The sequence below is a fragment of the Haliaeetus albicilla genome, chromosome 24 (assembly GCF_947461875.1).
Source record: "Haliaeetus albicilla chromosome 24, bHalAlb1.1, whole genome shotgun sequence".
Lineage (NCBI taxonomy): Eukaryota > Metazoa > Chordata > Aves > Accipitriformes > Accipitridae > Haliaeetus > Haliaeetus albicilla.
Window position 1 is genome coordinate 19,350,195 of NC_091506.1, and position 19,251 is coordinate 19,369,445.

Consider the following 19,251-nt stretch of genomic DNA (forward strand, 5'->3'; position numbering starts at 1 on the left):
ATGCTTTCTCTATGTAAATACTTACCAACATCTGTGTTTAAAAAAACATTAAGCAAAGCAAAAACAGGTCAGGCCTTTGCCTGCATTTTTCCCAAGGTGGAATGGAAGGTGAAGCAAATCTCTAAATGTGTAGTCCTATCTTAATGTTATGCTGGAGGACTCTCAAATACTTGACACACAGTCAAGTATGTGCAGTCAATACAGGCAGTGAATGTGGTGTAAGGACAGCAGCGGAGTAACTAGGCAAAAGGTATCTGCATAACAGATGGAAAATGCCAGAACCTCTGTGCAAGTGGTTGTGTTAATGCTGGGAGGGATTCTGTCCATATTAGAGAGGAAAAGCCTAAGACATGATCTTCCTTTAACCTGTGTCTGCCCCAGACTAGCCAGAGTGTTGAGCCTCACTACTAGGAGCTATGAACATATCAGGTGATGTAAGTCAGTGTGACTTCATTGTTGTCAGCTGAGTTGGTTTGGTCAGAAGCCTGTCTATTTTGGTCTCCTGCTGGCAGTGTTGCAGAGTGCCTTCCGTCACTCATGATCCCATCAGTGCCCTGAGATGCATTCTTCATGAGCTATTCCTTTTAAGAGTAGAGAGTGAACAGTCAATTGTCAGTTTTTATCTTGCATGTCCTTTTTGGCAGAGCATGTCTGCTCAGGAACCTTAATGTTTTAATACTTGTTTGGTGGGTTTGTTTTTTTCTGTCCCAGAGCCGGGTGATAGCCATAGATAAAGAGGAGGCTGCTGTGGATCTCACCAGGGAGAATGCACAAAGGTACAAGCCCACATATTACCCATTTTTTGTAAATTGTTTGAGAAAGACCAAGTATCTTCAATATTTGGACACATGGTTCATGTTTATCACCACTGCAAACCAGAGAATGTTTAGTTGGTTGAGCTCCTAAAGTGTGTAAGAATTAGAAGAAAAATGCTTATTATTTACCAGAGTATTTTTTTCTTTGACTTGTGAATGTGCTTTGCAAAGACAGCAGCCTAAGTAAAGCAATAGTACTTACATGCTGTCTGTCTTCCAAGGGCTTTTCAAAGTGTTTTCATGGTAACTACTCTTATTCCTTTCTGTGAACTTGGGAAACTCAAGGCAGCAGGTAGTAAGAATGTATATGTCACTTAGGAGGTTAAGGACAAGTATAGCCTGAACCTTTCTCTCTCTGGCTCCTTATATCATTATTGCCATGCTTGTTTCTGTCATTGCTCCTCTAGATATAAGCTTGCACACTCAAATAGCACTTTTACTCTGATGTGCTGGTGTGGTATCCCTCAGCATACTCCTTGCAGTCTTGGGTTTGGCGAGAATAGTGCTGCTGGGTCTCGTGCTGTTTGGATGACACCTGTGCTGCAGCTGGATGTTCAGTGCTGCTGAATCGAACATCTTGTGCCTGAAGTCAGGACAGATCTGTATCAGGTTGACCTTGTCCTTCCTAGTGGCTCTGCTTCCTCAGCTGGTTCTTCCTTAACTCAGGTTATTCTGAACTGTCACTAACATAGAGAGCCCCAGAGCTAGAATCTCAGGATGTTTTTGAGTCCAGGATCCCAGTCTCTGTAGACATTGTAAAAAGGTACAGAGCTCTAGTACGTATTCATATCCTTAGTAATTGCTGGGCCCTAGGCATTAATTAAAGCAGTCTCAGAAAGGATTCCTATTGCTTCCTCTTACGGAGTCTAGTACAGCTGTGAGTATTAAGTGGTGCTCATTAACTGACATTTCTGTCCACAGGGCCCACATACACTTTTTTCCCCCAAGCTGCTGCCAGCACTAGGGCTACAGAGACAGGCTACTTCTGTTTATGGCTGCACTGAGCTGCATCTCTGCACTTCTTGCAACCCAGTCCCAGCTCTTATGTGAGTCTGAAGTGATGTGTAGAAACAAGCACTTCCCAAATTTGTCACCTCACTATTACCCTTTGCTTCCTAGTCCAGTTATAAAGAATGGGGAACAGAGATTTCCTTCTGATGTGTCAGTGTCAAACCAAGTTCTGTTGCAATTTTTCACAGATAAAATAAAAGCTGGCCAAATCTTTGCCTCCTTGGTAGATTATTGCTCTGGCATCTGGGAAAAATCATCTTTCTTATTAACATTGCTTGTTGGCTCAAGAGTGGATGAGGGAGTGAAAATGCCATGCCAGAGAACCTCATGTTTCTCCATGGATATTTTCGTTGCATCCTTGTGATCTTGTCCATGGCATGGTGCCCTGTAGCTCTTGGGAGAGAAGCCAGTAGGATAAGCTGTGTTACTGCTTGACTGAAGCCAGCCTGGTTCCTGCCTTCTTTTCAGAGCTCCTTTATCACAGCTGTGTTTTCTAGATGCTTAGGTGAGCCTTGCTCTCACTAAATCAATCCCAGTGCTAGATGGCCCATCTGGGCACACTGCAGACAGATGCAGGAATCCCTCCCTTTCTTGCTGCCTATGTTTGCTGACAGGGCAGTACCATTGGCCCTCAGCAAAGGCAAATAGGACTTGGGTATAAGGCCTTTGTCACAGCATGCTCTATGAACCCCATTGGGTAGCCCTGAGGTGTTACACTGAAGAGCTGGGAGGAAGACTCTGCCGCTGTGGTGAGAGGAGGGAACATGCTGGGAAGAGCTGGGCTGTTTTAATTTTTCTAGACATTGACTGCACTGGAGGACAGGAGTTAGGGGACAGTGCAGACTCTCTGCCACCATGTGCTGTTGCTGGTTCGGGAAATGGCATCTCCTGTGGGAGGCTTCGAGTCTTTCTCCAACAGCAGATCTCAACCAACCTTGTCTTTCTGACTTTGCAAAGTGCTTCCTCTGACATTGCTCAAATGTCTTCACAAAAGCCAGAGGGAGAACTGGTGAGAAAAGAGAGGTGTTTTGATGGATGGACCATGTAGCTGAGGAATTAGAAGTTCTGTTCCTTCCTTGCTGTTCCCCACTCTTTGTTTCTGTGGCCTCTCCTGTAGTGTCAGGTTGCCACCAAGCACCAAGGCTACTTTTAGACTGGTGTCTCTTTCCTGTCCTGGGAGCATCAAGGGAGCTTTACTCAAAATTCCTAAGATTTAAGGGGCTCACTGTCTCAACTATTTTCCCCTGGAAGGGAGCATATTCTGTATCAGGCTGGAAGCTAGGGATGGATCATGCCAGCTTGTGACAGACTAGAGCACCATAAGCACCATGCAGTGGCAGTCTGGCAGTCTCAAGGCTGTTGTTCTACCTTGGATTAGTGTAGTGAGTCAGAGAGATCAGAATCTTTGCCAAGATTTCTTCCTAAGAAATACCAAGGCTTTTACAGATCTGTTTCTTAAAAATAGCAAGCCAGCATGCTTCCTTGCTCACTTGTCACAGGTAAAGGAGAGGTATTTATGTCTTCTAAGTGCCTTCAGGGGTTCTGCTGCTGTGAGCACCCAGGGGACATCTGGCTGCAGATGAAAGGCACTGACCATAACATGTGTTTCCCAATTAATATGCACAGAGATGTCAGGGCAAGAAAGGTCATGAGTTAGAAGTTAGTATCTGAGAGATCCTAGTGTGTATTTTAAATACATTATACTGTACAGTCTGTGCATCAGCTGTCCCTAAAAGGAGTCCCTTTTCCTAGCTGTGTCTGGCACAGGAGTTCTGCTGCACTGCACGTGCTGGCCTCCCGGTAGTGTGCAGTAACATCTCATCACCTTAACATTGGCATGTGAGATGAGATTCAAAGATGCCTAGAAAATACACTCAGATGCCAGAACGCTGTTAAGATCTAGAATATGAGCCAGCAGTGTGCCCAGGTGGCCAAGAATGCCAACGGCATCCTGGCCTCTATCAGAAATAGCGTGGCCAGCAGGAGCAGGGAGGTGATTGTTCCCCTGTACTCGGCACTGGTGAGGCCGCACCTCGAGTCCTGTGTTCAGTTTTGGGCCCCTCACTGCAGGAAAGACATTGAGGTGCTGGAGCATGTTCAGAGAAGGGCAACCAAGTTGGTGAGGGGCCTGGAGCACAAGTCTTATGAGGAGCCCCTGAGGAAACTGGGGCTGTTTAGTCTGGAGAAAAGGAGGCTGGGGAGACCTTATCGCTCTCTACAACTACCTGAAAGGGGGTTGTAATGAGATGGGTACTGGTCTCTTATCAAGTAACTCGTGATAGGACGAGAGGAAATGGCCTCAAGTTGGGGCAGGGGAGGTTTAGACTGGATATTAGGAACAATTTCTTTACTGAAAAGGGTTGTCAGGCATTGGGACAGGCTGCCCAGGGAAGTGGTGGAGTCACCATCCCTGGAGGTATTCAAAAAGCACATAGACAAGGCACTCAGAACATGGTTTAGTGGGCATGGTTGATGGTTGGTCTTGATGATCTTGAAGGTCTTTTCCAACCTAAATGATTCCATGATTACCAAGGAGACTTGAGAAAGAATATGGCAAATATTCTTACAATAGCAAGTCTACATATTTGAAGCAGGTGGGTTTGTTCTGTTTTTTGGGGGGGGGGAGGGGGGTTGCTGTGTGGTTTTTTGGTTGGTTTGTTGTTGTTGTTGTGGAGTTTGTTTTTGGGTTTTTGTTTTGTTTTGTTTTTTGGGGGTTGTTTTGTTTTGTTTTTTGGGGGGTTTTTTTGTTTTGTTTTGTTTTTGGGGGTTTGTTTTGTTTTGTTTTCGGGGTTTTTTTGTTTTGTTTTGTTTTCAGGGATGGTGAGCTTACCTGGGGGAGGCCTTGGAGATGCAGTTAATATGCAGCAGGGTAGGGGAGTACTGCTGCATGTATGGCAAGGGGTGATACATACAAGTTTTGGGTGCACAGGAGCTGCACCCTGGAATCACCATGGGTGCAGAGCGTGCTCCTTGCTTTGAATGTTTTTCCTCAGGCAAAGAGCAGATCCTAAACTTCCCTTGCAGTTTGAGAGGAATCCAGCTGCAGTCAGTGGCATAGGATGTACGTGTATTAGATAAGAGATGTGGTATTTAATGATCTGTTTATAGAATGTGCTGTTCATCAATCCACACAAACATGCCTCCTAATCTTTCTGTTTTTGCATCTGGAATTCTACAGGCTGCAGCTCCAGGAGAGGATCCACATCTTCCACCATGATGTTTCATACAGTAACTCTTCTCACTGTTATGATCCCCTTTGCCTTTCTTCCTTTTTACTTTGATGGGGGAGGCAGGCATGAGAGACAGCCAAGGGACCCCTTTGGGATGTAGGCATCAGGAGGGTGTTGAAGTTAATAGAGAAAAAGGTCAGTAAGAAGTGTACCAGTGAAGCTTTTCCCTTCAGGGATTTCCAGGCTAGATGATCAGCTGAGAGAAGTCCCTGACTACATGAGAAGGTGATTTGTTCCTGATTTTAGGTGTCTAAAGGTTGTGTCTGAGCTGGTAGTCCAGGTGCTCTCTAGTGTTACTGGGGAGAGGCAAATATATACAGAGTGTAATTCATTCCATGCTGGCATGGATGCTTTAGATAAACATGTATGTGCCTGTCTCTCCATTGATGTTAGAGGCAGCCTGGATATTTAGCTTAGATTAAATGCCCAGGCTTATTCACCTGAAATTAGGTGAGCTGAACCAGGGAAGGATACCTGTTGTCTTCCCCAGACCCAGCTGAAACCAGTTAAAACTGCCATTTGGTAAGGCTTATCCAGTTAGGTAGATATGTGCTGAGCAGTTTCTTAGCCAGGAGCTCCAGGATTGTAGATTTGTTAGTGCACCTTTCTTACACTATTGTTTTTAGCACTGTACTGCGTCTTAGGGGTATGTCTGCACAGTCTTCTGTCTGCAAATCAGCATTTGTGCTGCCCATACTCCAAACAGCAGTAAGCCAGCCAGCTCCAGTCCAGAAGCCACGTAGCTGGGTTGACATTGCACCTGCGTGGGTAAGCCCTGTGCTAAGAGGCTGGCCTGAGGACAGTGCCACACTCACATGGTTACATGATGTCTGATTCAGGGCTGGTATGTGCCAGTGAAGATGGTAGCATAAGCATAGCGAGCTGAACTTTGCAGAAGAGCAAACCGTTAGGTGGTTGATACTGCTGAGAGGGCCTGGCTCTTCTGCTCATTAGAGGTCCTTCTGCAGCTCTGATAAGAGGAAGGATATGCATCTTGACAGCTAGTCTAAGCTCCCACTTAGGTCTTTGTGGGCTCTCTCAAGTTCCAATTGTTGCTTTAGATCCAGGTGGGCACAGAGCTCCAGAGCATCAAGGTCCTGTGCCTTGTAACATGTTCTACTAAGCAGGGCTGTTGATATGAAAAAATTATACTTTTCCTGTGCTTAGCTTTGTATCACTCTTGCATTCAAGGTGGGAGAGTGAGCAGGCCAGGCTATCCCAAAAAGAAATAGGATAAAATTTTATTAGAGAAAAGCAGAGCCAAACACACATAGGCATGGGTCTGGAGAGACAGTTTCCTGGATAGGATTTTGATGCTGAGCTTATAGGGAAGATTGTTATGGTTGAGAGCTGGTTGTGATTCTTTCTCTTTTCTAGGTTCTGCTGAGCAGCTGCTAGTCTGGGGCCCCATAGACTTCATAGTCAGTAACCCCCCATATGTCTTCCATGAAGATATGGCTTCCTTGGACGCAGAAATCCTCTGGTAATCAGACAAATAGATTTTTTCCTCTCCTGTTCCTTGAAGCAAGGTTTTTTGTCTGCTTCTTTATACTACACAAAATTGCGCACAAAACATGCAAATATAGTATACATGTACATAGTGTAGGTGTCTTTATATGGTACATAATAATACAGTGTTACTTTGATACTGCTTACAGGTCTGAAACAATATCAAAAGAATTTTAAATATTTATAAAAATGGAAAAAGCACACACTTTGAAATTAACAAGTTTCCAACCCAAAACTGTTTCAGAACATTTTTCCTGTTAGACTTTTTTGTTTTTTGTTTTTTATAATTTATGTGAGTTTATGAAAGAAAGTACAAGTAATCTGAGCAGCTTTTTGTAATGAAAAAAAACTTGGGTGGAAATCCTGTGACTGATTCTCATCCCAATACTTGTCTAAAGCAAACCAACCCCCACAAACATGAATAAGCTCTTTTGGGCTGTGCAACTACTTTGTGTGTGCTGGTTCTTCCTCAGAACTGATTGTCATGTGTGTGAGGACAAAGTCCTGCACACCCACCTCTGTACAAGATGTGCACCAGAGCAGATTCTGAAAGCTGAGCTTTTCTACATCCTAATTCGTTCTGCTAGGTTAGAAGGCAGTCCAACCTGGTTGTTGGCATGGTTGAAATAGAGCAAGTGATCCCTTGCTGTACAACCCACTCTCTCCCTGTCCAGCTAGCACAGAGAGAACAGGTCCACGTGTTGGAACTGTGTGATCCTGGCTGCAGTTGGCTTGTAATTTTCAGGAAGAGTTCAGGGGATGTTTTCTGCTTGTGCTCAACATGGAGTATCTCAGCCTCTAGTGGTAGCTGCCTTCTTACTCCCTGTATTTTACATAAAAGCTATGAGTGCTGTCACCTGCTATAGGAGTACTGGAGTTCAGGTGTGTTAGGTGCACCTTTCTCCATGGAGCGTAGGGCAATGCATCCTCGAGGGCATGGCTCATGCCACATGAATTGCTGTTAATGTCATCTTATTCCCACACTCCAGCTATGAGGACCTTGATGCACTGGATGGGGGAGATGATGGGATGAAAGTCATCAAAACAATTCTGGCTCTGGCTCCTTCTCTTCTGAAGGATTCTGGGTAAGCACTGTTCTCTGTTTGAATTTCATGTCTTTTGTTCATTGACGTCTATAACTTCTGGTTTTGTACAGGCACGTACAGAGGGAAAACAGTTGCAAAAATGTCCGTCTGTGTTGTGTCCCCCCCCATCTAATAATAGCAGTTTAAAAAACATCATGTGTGTAAGCAAAATTAGCTTGAAATCGGTTAATAAAAGGGTATGAGCCTTCCTTGACCAGTGGTGGTGTTTCATAGTCATTAGCGAAATGAGAATCTTTAAAGGTCAAAGCAGCAACAAAAAGAACATGAAAGAGCAGCAGAGAGAGTGGGGAAAAAAAAAAAAAAAGAGGAAGCTTTCTAAGCAGAATAGCTGATTGAAGGAGAAGCAATATAGAACTCTGTGCGAATGGATGTAGATCTCTACTTTCTCCCACCCTTTAATTAGGGGAAGCATGTTTATTGTGCCAGGATACAATGCTGAATATCCCAGGAGAAGGAAGATCAGCCAGGGATAGTTTCTTGAATGTTAAATTTCTCCATGGTTAATACTCAGGACTGATTGTTCTTATTCTCTGTCATGTGGGATCCATTTTGTGCTTAAAAATCAACACGCTGATACCCAGAAGTCTGTTGTGCCAGGGCATTCACATATCCTGTTGAAAATTCCTGACATTCTGCCAGTATAAGAGAGGTCATTGAAAATCTGCTGTTTTGAGAGGAGGAGCAGGAATATTGAGAGGCATACTGCATGCAGAAGAATTCGTTCCTTATGCTTTGCATGACCACAAAAGCAGAAGATGCTCCTCAGAACTTCCCAGCAACAGAGATTGGTCCCGTGGGGTTGTTCATTAGGATTATTTTTTCCTTCCCTTTTTGTTTGTTTTATAAGGTGGAGCCCCCTTTGAGGAGTGGAAGTTTTTTAAGGTCAGGAATGAGATCCACACCCAGCTTGTAGTTAGTTTGGTGAATTTATAGAGAGTATTCAGCGTGGGATGTTTTAGGAATTCTCAGGAGAGCATATGATTGGGGCTTGGCTTCCGTTCTTTGCCTGTTAAACTTGTATCTTGCTGCGCTGTCACAGGCTGTAACCAGTTCCATCATCTCCACGTGGCTGTAAGCTAGGGTGGTTCTGCCTCATCGCAGGAGTGGAGACTCAGAAATGCGCCAGTATCATGAAACATAGATGGAAATAGCCCTGCAGTGCCCAGGCCTAATCCTGGTGCGCTAACTGAGGTCATCTGTTTAGTTCCTTTATCCCTGCTGCACTCTCCTTTGTACAGTCGTCTGTGTAGGTCTGAATGCTGATGATGTTTTCATAGCTGATTTATGGAGACATTTACTGTGGGAAAATGTGTGTAGTAACTTGTACTTTATGACTCTCGCTACTGGGACTTAATGTCACCCTGCTTATGCAAAGAGGAACTTCGTGCTGCCAGTCCAGTGGTCGGTGTTCATGCATTTGCATCATAAAACTTCATTCTGGCCTTAAATCTTTGGGGGCTTCAGAAAGACAGAGCTGGCAGTATCTTTGCATGGGGTTCAAAAGGTATCCTTACATCTCGATACAAGGGTTTAACTGCTTACACAGAGGAGTACCATCAGAATTCCTGCCAAGATCAACACTTTCTCCCCCTGAAGAAGGCAGTTGGGATCTGCATCTTAAATGGACAGCTGTGATCTGTTTTAGGATTATTGGATTGCAGTGTGTTTGCTGACCACCTCATTTTCTGCACTGGAAGGAGTCGTCCAGAAAGACAGACCTTAATTTTTATCAGTTTAGTGACCTAAATGTGTATATCTCCCCACTTTCTACTCCCAAATGTGTCATTTCAGGAGTGTGTTTCTGGAAGTTGATCCCAGACACCCAAATATGGTGGAGAACTGGCTACAGGCACACCCCAACTTGCTACTCATCCTCCGTGCTATTCACAAGGACTTCTGTGGCAAGTAAGTCTTTTTTTACCTTCAGATTTTTGCTTCAGGTATAGGTCTGTGTTCTTTGTAGATTACATCCCTGCACCCTGATGTACTGAAGAACTCAGCCAAAGAAAGTCCACAGCTGAAGCCAATCTTTAACAAAATAGGAGCTCCCTTCAAGTATCTCAACCTTCTCATACCCTGAGATAGGCTGGCAAGTGTTTCTGAGTCAGAAATTCTGATGCAGGTAAGCATTTTTGATGGGGTGACCAGCTCTGGTGAGATTTCCACCATTGGAAAATTGCTGCTTTTATAGGATGGAGGTAGAGGCATGTTCTCCCTAGCAAAACTTAAAGCTCTAGTCATTCTTTTTCCCACAGGCCTAGGTTTCTGCACATCCAAAAACAAAGCAGATGACAACTGTACCAGAAGTAATTCTTCTTGTAGTATGCTTTTTGCTGGTGAGCCCTGCTAAACAGCTTGTTGAAAACTCTGCGTGGCAAAAGGAATCTCCATGTAATTCCCCAGTGCATTGAACTCTCCATGCAGTAGCAGACCCCCTCGTTTCCTGATACAGACTTCATCCAGAGATGCAGAACTTCAGCAGAGCATGTAGAAGTGTTTCACCTTCCTTGGGGAACTGCATGCAAATTTGCTCTGCTAAAGTGACTCATTAATCTCAGGACTCAATATGGAAGAGTTCACAGCTACAGATATTTCATTAAAAATACAGCTTCTCAACATGCCAGATCACCCATTTGACCTAGAAAGAATTTAACTTTTTTTTTTTTTGCCTTGAGATAAATTTGTATAGAATGTGACCAGACTGGATGGTAGGTCCAAACTCTGGCTTATATTGGCATATGGATTTGCAGGTATGATGGGACATGACTAACTCCACATTTCAAATTCAGTTCTATTCCAGGATTCTGATCCTCTGGAGTAGATCTCCAACAGCAGAGGAGCCTTTGTTTCCCAGTCCTGCTGAGTGACATGTCGTTGAAGGATCATTGCACATGTTACACCATCTGAATCTACAGCACCTGACACTTGGTGGATGCTGCCAGAAACAATCAAAACATTCTAATAAAGATAGTGCTTCAGATCAATATCCTTACAGGAACTGCTGTGCAATTACATTTTCAAAGATGCTAGCAGACCTGAATAAACATCTGGCACCTGCACATTGCTTCTGATAGTAATAGAAATGTCTAACTTCCATGTAAGGCATTTAAATGCAAGACTTTACAAAGAAGGCCAGAATCGCTACTCCGGTTTTGCAGATGGAGAAGTTGAAAAACAGGAGGTGAAATGACTTGTAAAAAATTTGACAAGCTAAGTTTGGAGTAGGACCCAGTCTCTTGACAGCCGTGGGAATAGCTGAGGTCTGCTTCTTTGGGAAGGATGACTCAGAGTAGGGCTGCCTGAAACAACATTGAGAGAAGTCCCTGAAATGGACAGTCAACATCGTGACATTATAAATAATGGCAGGATTAAATTCAAGCTGCTGCAAGTTCCCTTCCTGACCATAGCTAGCCAGGGAAGGAAGGAAAGCAAGCAAATGAAAGGATCTGGTCTACCAGTCTGAATGGAAGCAGTTGCTGGGCCAGTGGAGGTGAGCACTCAGTAGGGGTGGAAGTGTCTAGACAGTGACCTTTGCAGTCTGTGTGCACCAGGGAGGTGCTGTCAGGCTTTCTGTCCAGGCTGCACTGGGAGTGCATGGCCAGAAACACTGAGGTAGGAGTTGCATCAGCAAACTGCATCTGTTTGGAAGGCTGCAGCAGATTCAGAGGACTTTACATGAGCACTAATGCATCTAGTCCCTTTCCCCTCTCCTACACTCACACTCCCCACTCTTTCATTTGCTCTTTAACTCTTGAACATTGGACCTGCTTTTCCACAGATACCCGAGCTATCTCTGATGTACCAGCGCTTGGGTCTCCACATGGATCCTTTCCCCACCCTCAGGGCTTATACAGCTCTGTTCACAAACTGGCCTTTCACCCCATCATATCACTCACATTTATCCTCCCCACCGCTCTGCGCACCCCAGTAGTTTGCCATGTCCCATACACTCTTCACTTGAAGTTATGAGCCTTCTCTGGACTACAGTACCTGCCCTGGTTAAACACAGTAGAAGAAATCTAGGGAAGGAGAGAACTAAAAAAGTTCAGTTAAAGTGCACTTGATCGTAAGTTTGGAAATAAAGTTCCAGCACAGCTGATTTCTGGCAGTTTTGCCTGCTAGAGCTGTGAGTACAAATTGTAGTCAGAGGTGTTGTTTGGTTTGTTGTTTTTTCTTTAAATAGTAGTTTAGGGTCTTTTTTTTAAGTTCAGTTTGTCAGACTTTGTTTTAAAATTAAATGAGTTCACAGATTTCATCTGTGTGTTAGCAGTGTTTATGTATGACACATGCACAGCTTACTTGTGCAGGATGCTTTAAAAGCTGGATAGTTTACTGGCTCATGAGTGTTAAACAGCATCATATTGCATTCTTCAAGGAGTAGGCTGATTCCTTGCAGCAGGCTAGAGTCAGATGTCCCTCTGAGAGTGCTGGTGACTGGGCTGCAGAAAGCAGAGTGCCTTTTCTCAGGAGCATCAGTCAATCACTTGTCTGAGCTCTGAGCAGGACACTTTCTCTGTGAGACAGACTCTTGGTCTAATCCAGTAGGACAAGTGTTAAATTCCTATATTTATAGCTAAAGCAGTAATAAAAACACTTGCATTTCTGTGGGTTTGCGTTGCATAGTGGTTATATGTCTCAGAAAATCACATGGTGCTGCTGACCTTCTTATAAAGATGAGAATGGAGAAAAATTGTTCTTCCTCCCAAGAGGCTGGATTTATTTGTCAGACTTGCATCTGAGGGAATGTGCTGGTATAGTACAATGTGTTCTTCAGTGCTTTACGCATATTGGCCCAGGTTCATTTTGGTACGGAAGCACTGCAAAGCGTTTTGGAGATGGTGGTTTTAAAGAACCACAGGCACTCCCAGCACACTTGATAAAGCACTGGACCGTGTGTGTGTTGTCTTTGTTGCCTGTGAGCAGGAGGTTCAGCTGACGCCAGCAATATACTGTGCATGTGAGCTCTCTGCAGAGGCATAGCTGCTCTCTGAGGCCACAGAAGGCTGACGCTTCAGTCGGCATTTATGTAATCTAGCATGTGACATATGTTTAATTTTCTGGGAACTTCCTGGGTCTTTGGAACTGTATCAGAACGGTGATCTGTTTCCTGAAGTGATGCTTTCAGAGAGGGGCTTTGTTTTCTTCCAGGACCCTGAAGAGTGTGGCTGGGTGTGTGCTCACGTCTGCGTTTTGCAGAGTTACCAGCTGTAAAGTATCTACCAGGATAAGGCTGGCCCTCCCTGAGGAGTTGGTAAAAGCTTGGTCTTTGGCAGAGCCCTGCAGATGGTGCTGTGGTCCCAGCTTAGCTGTGCCTGTGCTGGAGAACAGTCGCCACAGCTTCCCTCTGTGTGGGGAGTGTGGCAAGGTGCAGTGCCCCAGTGAGAGAACTCGGGTCAACACAGGGCTTCAGTGTAGGCACAGCTGCAAAGTGGGGCTTTAACCTCTATTCCTGTGCCAGTAAAACAGCTTCGGCACGGGGCTCATGTAGGGAAGCTGGAAGGGGACCTCACAGCTTATGATAGAGGACTGGGATTGTACCCCAGGCTGTTAATGGGAGGCCTGAAGCACCCCTAGGGCTGCAATAATCCATGGTTTTGGACAATCTCTAGTGTGCTGGAGGACAGAGTACCATTCTTGTTCTGGTGTAATTTTCATCTAAGCACTCTGAAGTGCAAGGACCACCTGTGTTTTCAGCCTTCCACCCAAGATCACAGAATCATTTAGGTTGGAAAAGACCTTCAAGATCATCAAGTCCAACCATCAACCATGCCTGCTAAACCATGTTCTGAAGTGCCTTGTCTACACGCTTTTTGAATACCTCCAGGGATGGTGACTCCACCACTTCCCTGGGCAGCCTGTCCCAATGCCTGACAACCCTTTCAGTAAAGAAATTGTTCCTAATATCCAGTCTAAACCTCCCCTGCCCCAACTTGAGGCCATTTCCTCTCGTCCTATCACGAGTTACTTGATAAAAGAGACCAGTACCCACCTCATTACAACCCCCTTTCAGGTAGTTGTAGAGAGCGATAAGGTCTCCCCTCAGCCTCCTTTTCTCCAGACTAAACAGCCCCAGTTTCCTCAGGGGCTCCTCATAAGACTTGTGCTCCAGGCCCCTCACCAACTTGGTTGCCCTTCTCTGGACACGCTCCAGCACCTCAATGTCTTTCCTGCAGTGAGGGGCCCAAAACTGAACACAGGACTCGAGGTGCGGCCTCACCAGTGCCGAGTACAGGGGAACAATCACCTCCCTGCTCCTGCTGGCCACACGATTTCTGATAGAGGCCAGGATGCCGTTGGCATTCTTGGCCACCTGGGCACACTGCTGGCTCATATTCAGCCGGCTGTCAGCCAGCACCCCCAGGTCTTTCTCTGCCAGGCAGTTTTCCAGCCACTCTTCCCCAAGCCTGTAGTGCTGCTTGGGGTTGCTGTGACCAAAGTGCAGGACCCGGCACTTGGCCTTGTTGAACTTCATACGATTGGCCTTGGCCCATCGATCCAGCCTGTCCAGATCTCTCTGTAGAGCCTTCTTACCCTTGAGCAGATCAACCCTCCCTCCCAACTTGGTCTGCAAACTTGCTGAGTGTGCACTCAATCCCCTCATCCAGATCATTGATAAAGATGTTAAACAGAACCGGCCCCAACACCGAGCCTTGGGGGACACCACTTGTGACCAGCCACCAACTGGATTTAACTCCATTCACCACAAGCCTTTGGGCTCGTCCTTCCAGCCAGTTTTGCACCCAGTGAAGAGTACACTTGTCTAAGCTGTGAGATGCCAGCTTCTCAAGGAGTATGCCATGAGAGACAGCGTCAAAGGCCTTGCTGAAGTCGAGGTAGATAACATCCACAGCCTTTCCCTCATCCACCAGGCGGGTCACCTGGTCATAGAAGGAAATCAGGATGGTCAAGCAGGACCTGGCTTTCATAAACCCATGCTGACTGGGCCTGATCCCCTGTTTGTCCTGCACATGCCATGTGAGTGGTCTCAAGACAAACCATTCCATAATCTTCCCCGGTACCGAGGTCAGGCTGACAGGCCCGTAGTTCCCCGGATCGTCCCTCCGACCCTTCTTGTAAATGGGAGTCACATTGGCAAGCCTCCAGTCCTCTGGGACCTCCCCTGTTGACCAGGATCGCCGATAGATGATAGAGAGTGGCTTGGCAAGGACCTCTGCCAGTTCCCTCAGTACTCTTGGATGGATCCCATCGGGTCCCATAGATTTGTGAGTGTCCAGATGGTGTAGTAGGTCACTAACTATTTCCTCCTGGATTAAGGGGGGGTATGTTCTGCTCTTCGTCCTTGCCCTCCAGCTCAGGGGGCAGAGTACCCTGAGGATAGCTGGTCTCCCTATTAAAGACTGAGGCAAAGAAGGCATTAAGTACCTCGGCCTTTTCCTCATCTCTGATGGCAATGTTCCCTTCTGTATCCATTGAAGGATAGATATTCTCCTTGGCTCTTTTTTATTGTTAACATATTTGTAAAAAAGATGTGGGGTGAAAGGGACTTTCTCAGGGACCTTAGAGAGTCAAAGAGATGTGTTTATCCTCATAGCGTGCTCAGCCCAGCTTGTGGTCTTGTAGGGATGAGACTCCTTTCCAGGTGAGGAACTGGCAGACATAGAGTGACTGCAGTAGGGTGACACAGGAAATCTCTGGGGACCCAGGTGACTGAATGTGTGTGGATTACTGCCCAGCACTCAGTTCCTTGATGCAGGGCCATAGATCAAAATGGGTTGGAAGAGAGCTTGACAGTCATCTAGCCCCATTTCCCTGTCCAAGTAAGAATCAACTTGGCTTACATCATTCCTGACAAATGTTTGTCCAGCCTGATCTAAAAGGCTTCCAATGCTGATAAAGACTTTTGCATGCAATCTGTTCTGGTGTTTTGTTGTTTTATCTGCTAGAAAGTTATCCTTTGTACCTCATCTTCCTTGCCGCTATTAAAGCTGAGTACTTCTTCTCCTGTCCTGAGGTGGAGACCAGCTGACTCTCTCCTTAGAGCAGCTTCCATGTGGTAGTCTGTTCCTGTGTTTCCTCACAGTCTTCATTTCTGAGGGAAAGAACACCAACATTATGTTTTTTTCTGTAGGCTGCTTGCCCATCCTTCCCTCCCTGCTTGTGAGATGTAAAAGGGGGGACCAGGTATGCTGAAGGGCAGTGTGCTTCAGACGTCACAGGTGATACTTGTGCCTGTGGTGATTGGAATAACAGAGGTGCTACAGGTCATCTTATTACAGGGGAGGAGTAATTTCCTAAGCAGTGAAGACCAAGCCAAAAACTTGCATTAACATTTTGTTTGTCTGGGCAAGTTTTCAAAAGCTGTATTTAAGTTTTAATAAAATACTATTTCTATTCCAGGTTGCACCCAGAGGGACAAATACCGAGTGAGAGAAGGCTTCTCTCTCACAGTCAAGATGTTGCGATACCAAGAGAGACTTTACTAGTTTCCAGCCTATTTCCTCTTCCATAGATGTTTTGATATGCTTTGAGTTAAGTGTCAGAAGTTAGAGATGTTCCTCCCTGTGGAGCATCATGTCACATTCCTCCTCTGTTTCTTGTGCCTGGCAGCTGCTTGCAAATCTCAGCATGGTCCATCCAGTCCCTGGTGAACACAGGAGGCTATTTACATGCTACCCATCCTGCAGCCCTGGGATCATGGCCAAAGCATGCTCTGCATTCAGCTGTTGCAATTGGGACAGGTAGCAGAAGTTAGTGTAGCCTCGGGGATGTTCTAAAATGTGCCCTAGTTGCAGAATCGGACCTGTACCCAGCTTTCTCCTGCCTTGCAGTCACCTCTTTGGTTGTGGCAGATGGGCTTAGGCTGACATGCCCGGGCTTCAGAGTCTGCATCTGAACTGTTCCCAAGATTTGCCCTCCGGCCTGGGGTAGTCTTTTGTAAGTGCCTGCAAGCAGGAGGTGGTGTCTTGCAGGATACTGACGTATATGACCTCTCTGTCCCTGGACTCTTTGGTCTCGCCTGCCACTGCCACAGTGGGTCTCTCAGAACAGCCTTCTGAGGGTGGAATAAAAGTACAAGCGGTTTGCTAAAATGCCTGCTCATGTTAGTTGGGGTTTTTGATCCCCTCCAGAGAGGGTACATGAGGGTTATGTTATCGCTAGGTAGAAGGAATGGAGCAGACCAAGGAACACGCTAGTAGTAAGAGGAGTGATCATGCTAACATAGATGTGCTGTGCTGAACTGAATACCATGATTGTTTTCCTTCCGGGCTGGATCCTGGGATCAGGCCTTTAGGGAATATGGTGTGTGGAATTTGGAGTTTTTGCAAAACCAGCTCTTTTTCAGGGGATATGCTCCTGAGCAAACTGCTTTAGATTTCTTTCTCTCATGCCTGAGGAAAGAAATCCACATGCATGCGGATTTCACTGTGAGGGCAGAGCGGGTAGGGCTGGCAGAGAAGGGGGAACCTGTTCGTAGCATTTCCTGCCCACAAGCAAGGCTTGAGTAATTCCAGCTGAGCCCAAAAGCAGGTGTGACTTGTACTCTCTTCTCCATCTGCTTTTGCTAGGTCAGAGGCAAAGAAGCTGTCATTCCACTTTGCTCCCTTTGGGAAGTTTAACGCTGCATTTGCTGGAAACTTGCCAGTGGTTCTGTCCTATACTGGGATTCGCGAAATCTGGATTCAGATCCCTGCTGTGTGACAAACTGCCGGCCTGACCTTGGGTGTATTATTGCTTACTCTGTTCCCTGCTGTTACGGTTGGAATAATATCCCTTTGCTGTCTTACAGCCCGTTGTAAGAGTACCTTATGTAGAGGATGTGGGGTACTCAGTTACTTCAGAAAGGACTGTGACTGTTCTATGGCTGTCTCTTCTTCAATTACATCCAGAAAGAGCAAAGAATGAGCCAACTTTTATGAAATCCGTCTCATCTGCTTCTTGGTGACAGAGCGTACCACTCTGCTGCAGCATGATAAATCAGATTTGCTTTGCTGATTTCCAGTGCTGCCAGTGCAAAACCAAAGAATGTGGGAGTAAGCCAAAGTACCAGCACTAGTTTTTCTGCAGCGAGCACACCTCTGAGCATGATGAGAGCATGACGCACAGTCAAACCAGCCTGCTACAGAGTCCTGAGAAAGTACATCCTTTCACAAAAGCAACTGGTGCTTTTACAGTGCATGAACATCAAATACATTGCTGTTGCAGACAGGTGGAGAGAAATGCTGTCACATGTTTTGGTCTCCATCATTTGTCTCTTTTATGTGGTTGATGTTGCTGTAGCTGTAGCTTTGTTTAAGCGACAGCTTCAAGATCTAGAGATCTGCTTCATCTTCTCCCTTCACCAGCAAACCTGAATGGTCATTATTCTGTGTCTTGCGTGCTCATCCTAGCATTTTGGGCAGAGTGGACATCAACATGTCATTTCAGTTGCAGCTACCCCATCAGTGTTATGATGATAACCATGGCTACATAAGCAGCAAGGTTACCACAGGATAGAAGGCCTTAGAACAACTACATGTGAACAAACTGCTGCCTGGGGAGGAAGGGGCCTTGTCTCCTTTAAGTATTTGCTCTGGGTTCAGCTTGCTTTGAAGGGCTACAGAAGTAGTCTCAGGCTTCATCCTTCCTTTCGTGACAGCTGGGATGTTCTGAGATCATCCTGTCCATAGCAGGGAGCATCAGGAGACATTGCAGGGCTTCTCAGCTCCCGGGCTGGAATTTGCAGCATGGCAAAGAAGAGTTTTCCATCTAAATATCTGGGGCCAACAGGTGCAGTGAGAAACTGAGGCACAACAAAGGAAGGGCCACTGCAGAGTCACAGGAAGAGCTCAAATGCTCTTAATGGCAGTTCTGGCAACCTAGCTCTAGCTGTACTTGTTCCTCCCTTTACTAGTTCTTTCAATAGTATAGCCATCCCAGCTGTCACGTGGGAGGATGACAGTGCCTCAAGAATAGGAAGGAGTTATTATTATTCCTTCCTGTTTGCATGAAGGAAGGATGGGAGAGTGTGACCTGAGAAATGTTCAGTTTTGAGAGCCGCAGTCTTGAGATATGACATGAGGGTAATTTTCACAGTTTGTGTTACTGGCACAGCCATTACTAAACACGGCAGGACCTGGACATATGCAAATGACAGATGTGATGGAGGAGGAAGGGAGTGGTGAAGAAACCATTACATGAAGTTCATCTAGAGAAGGCAAGGTTCTTGAGAAGGGGTCTGTTAAAATGAAGCTGCGGTTTTAGGAGGGATGGCCTGCGCTGCCACATTCCAGCTTTGCCACTCTGAAGTAGATGTGTGGGGCTGAGTCTCCATAAGGTGCAAGTTGTATATAGGAGGCAAACTCTGAGCATCTCTGCTTAATATCTGTGCTTCAGAGAGTGAATGGAGCCCCTTCTCCAGTGTGGATGGCTTTCTGGTGGACCACAGGTGATGGGCAAGCAACAGTGGACAGAGCACAGGACTCTGAGGAGCCTTGTTGATCAAGAGCAGAGCACTGCTCGGAGTGTGTCACGAAGATGCCACTTGCCCGAGTTTCCATAAACACCAGTTGCACAGTTAGGTATGAGTATACAGGAGGCAGAACTCTGCTCCTAGTGGGATGTATTCAGCGGTTCTTACAT

At 45.8% G+C, this 19,251-nt stretch overlaps 1 protein-coding gene across 13 annotated transcripts in view; it reads left to right on the plus strand.

The window, feature by feature from the left end:
* HEMK1 (HemK methyltransferase family member 1) overlaps positions 1-11,926 on the plus strand; it is a 33,950-nt gene extending 22,024 nt beyond the window's left edge. For 11 of the 13 annotated variants that reach the window (XM_069769576.1, XM_069769572.1, XM_069769571.1 and 8 more), the window contains 6 exons: positions 712-776; positions 5,005-5,054; positions 6,434-6,539; positions 7,555-7,650; positions 9,463-9,576; positions 9,927-11,926. In XM_069769576.1, the coding sequence (XP_069625677.1) occupies positions 712-776; positions 5,005-5,054; positions 6,434-6,539; positions 7,555-7,650; positions 9,463-9,576; positions 9,927-9,963 (468 nt within the window). In that variant the 3' untranslated portion in view covers positions 9,964-11,926. Of the gene's footprint in view, positions 1-711; positions 777-1,736; positions 3,945-5,004; positions 5,055-6,433; positions 6,540-7,554; positions 7,651-9,462; positions 9,577-9,926 lie in introns of those variants that run through there. The other 2 variants (XR_011321976.1, XM_069769579.1) reach the window with 2 other exon arrangements.
* The last annotated feature ends 7,325 nt before the right edge of the window (positions 11,927-19,251 follow it).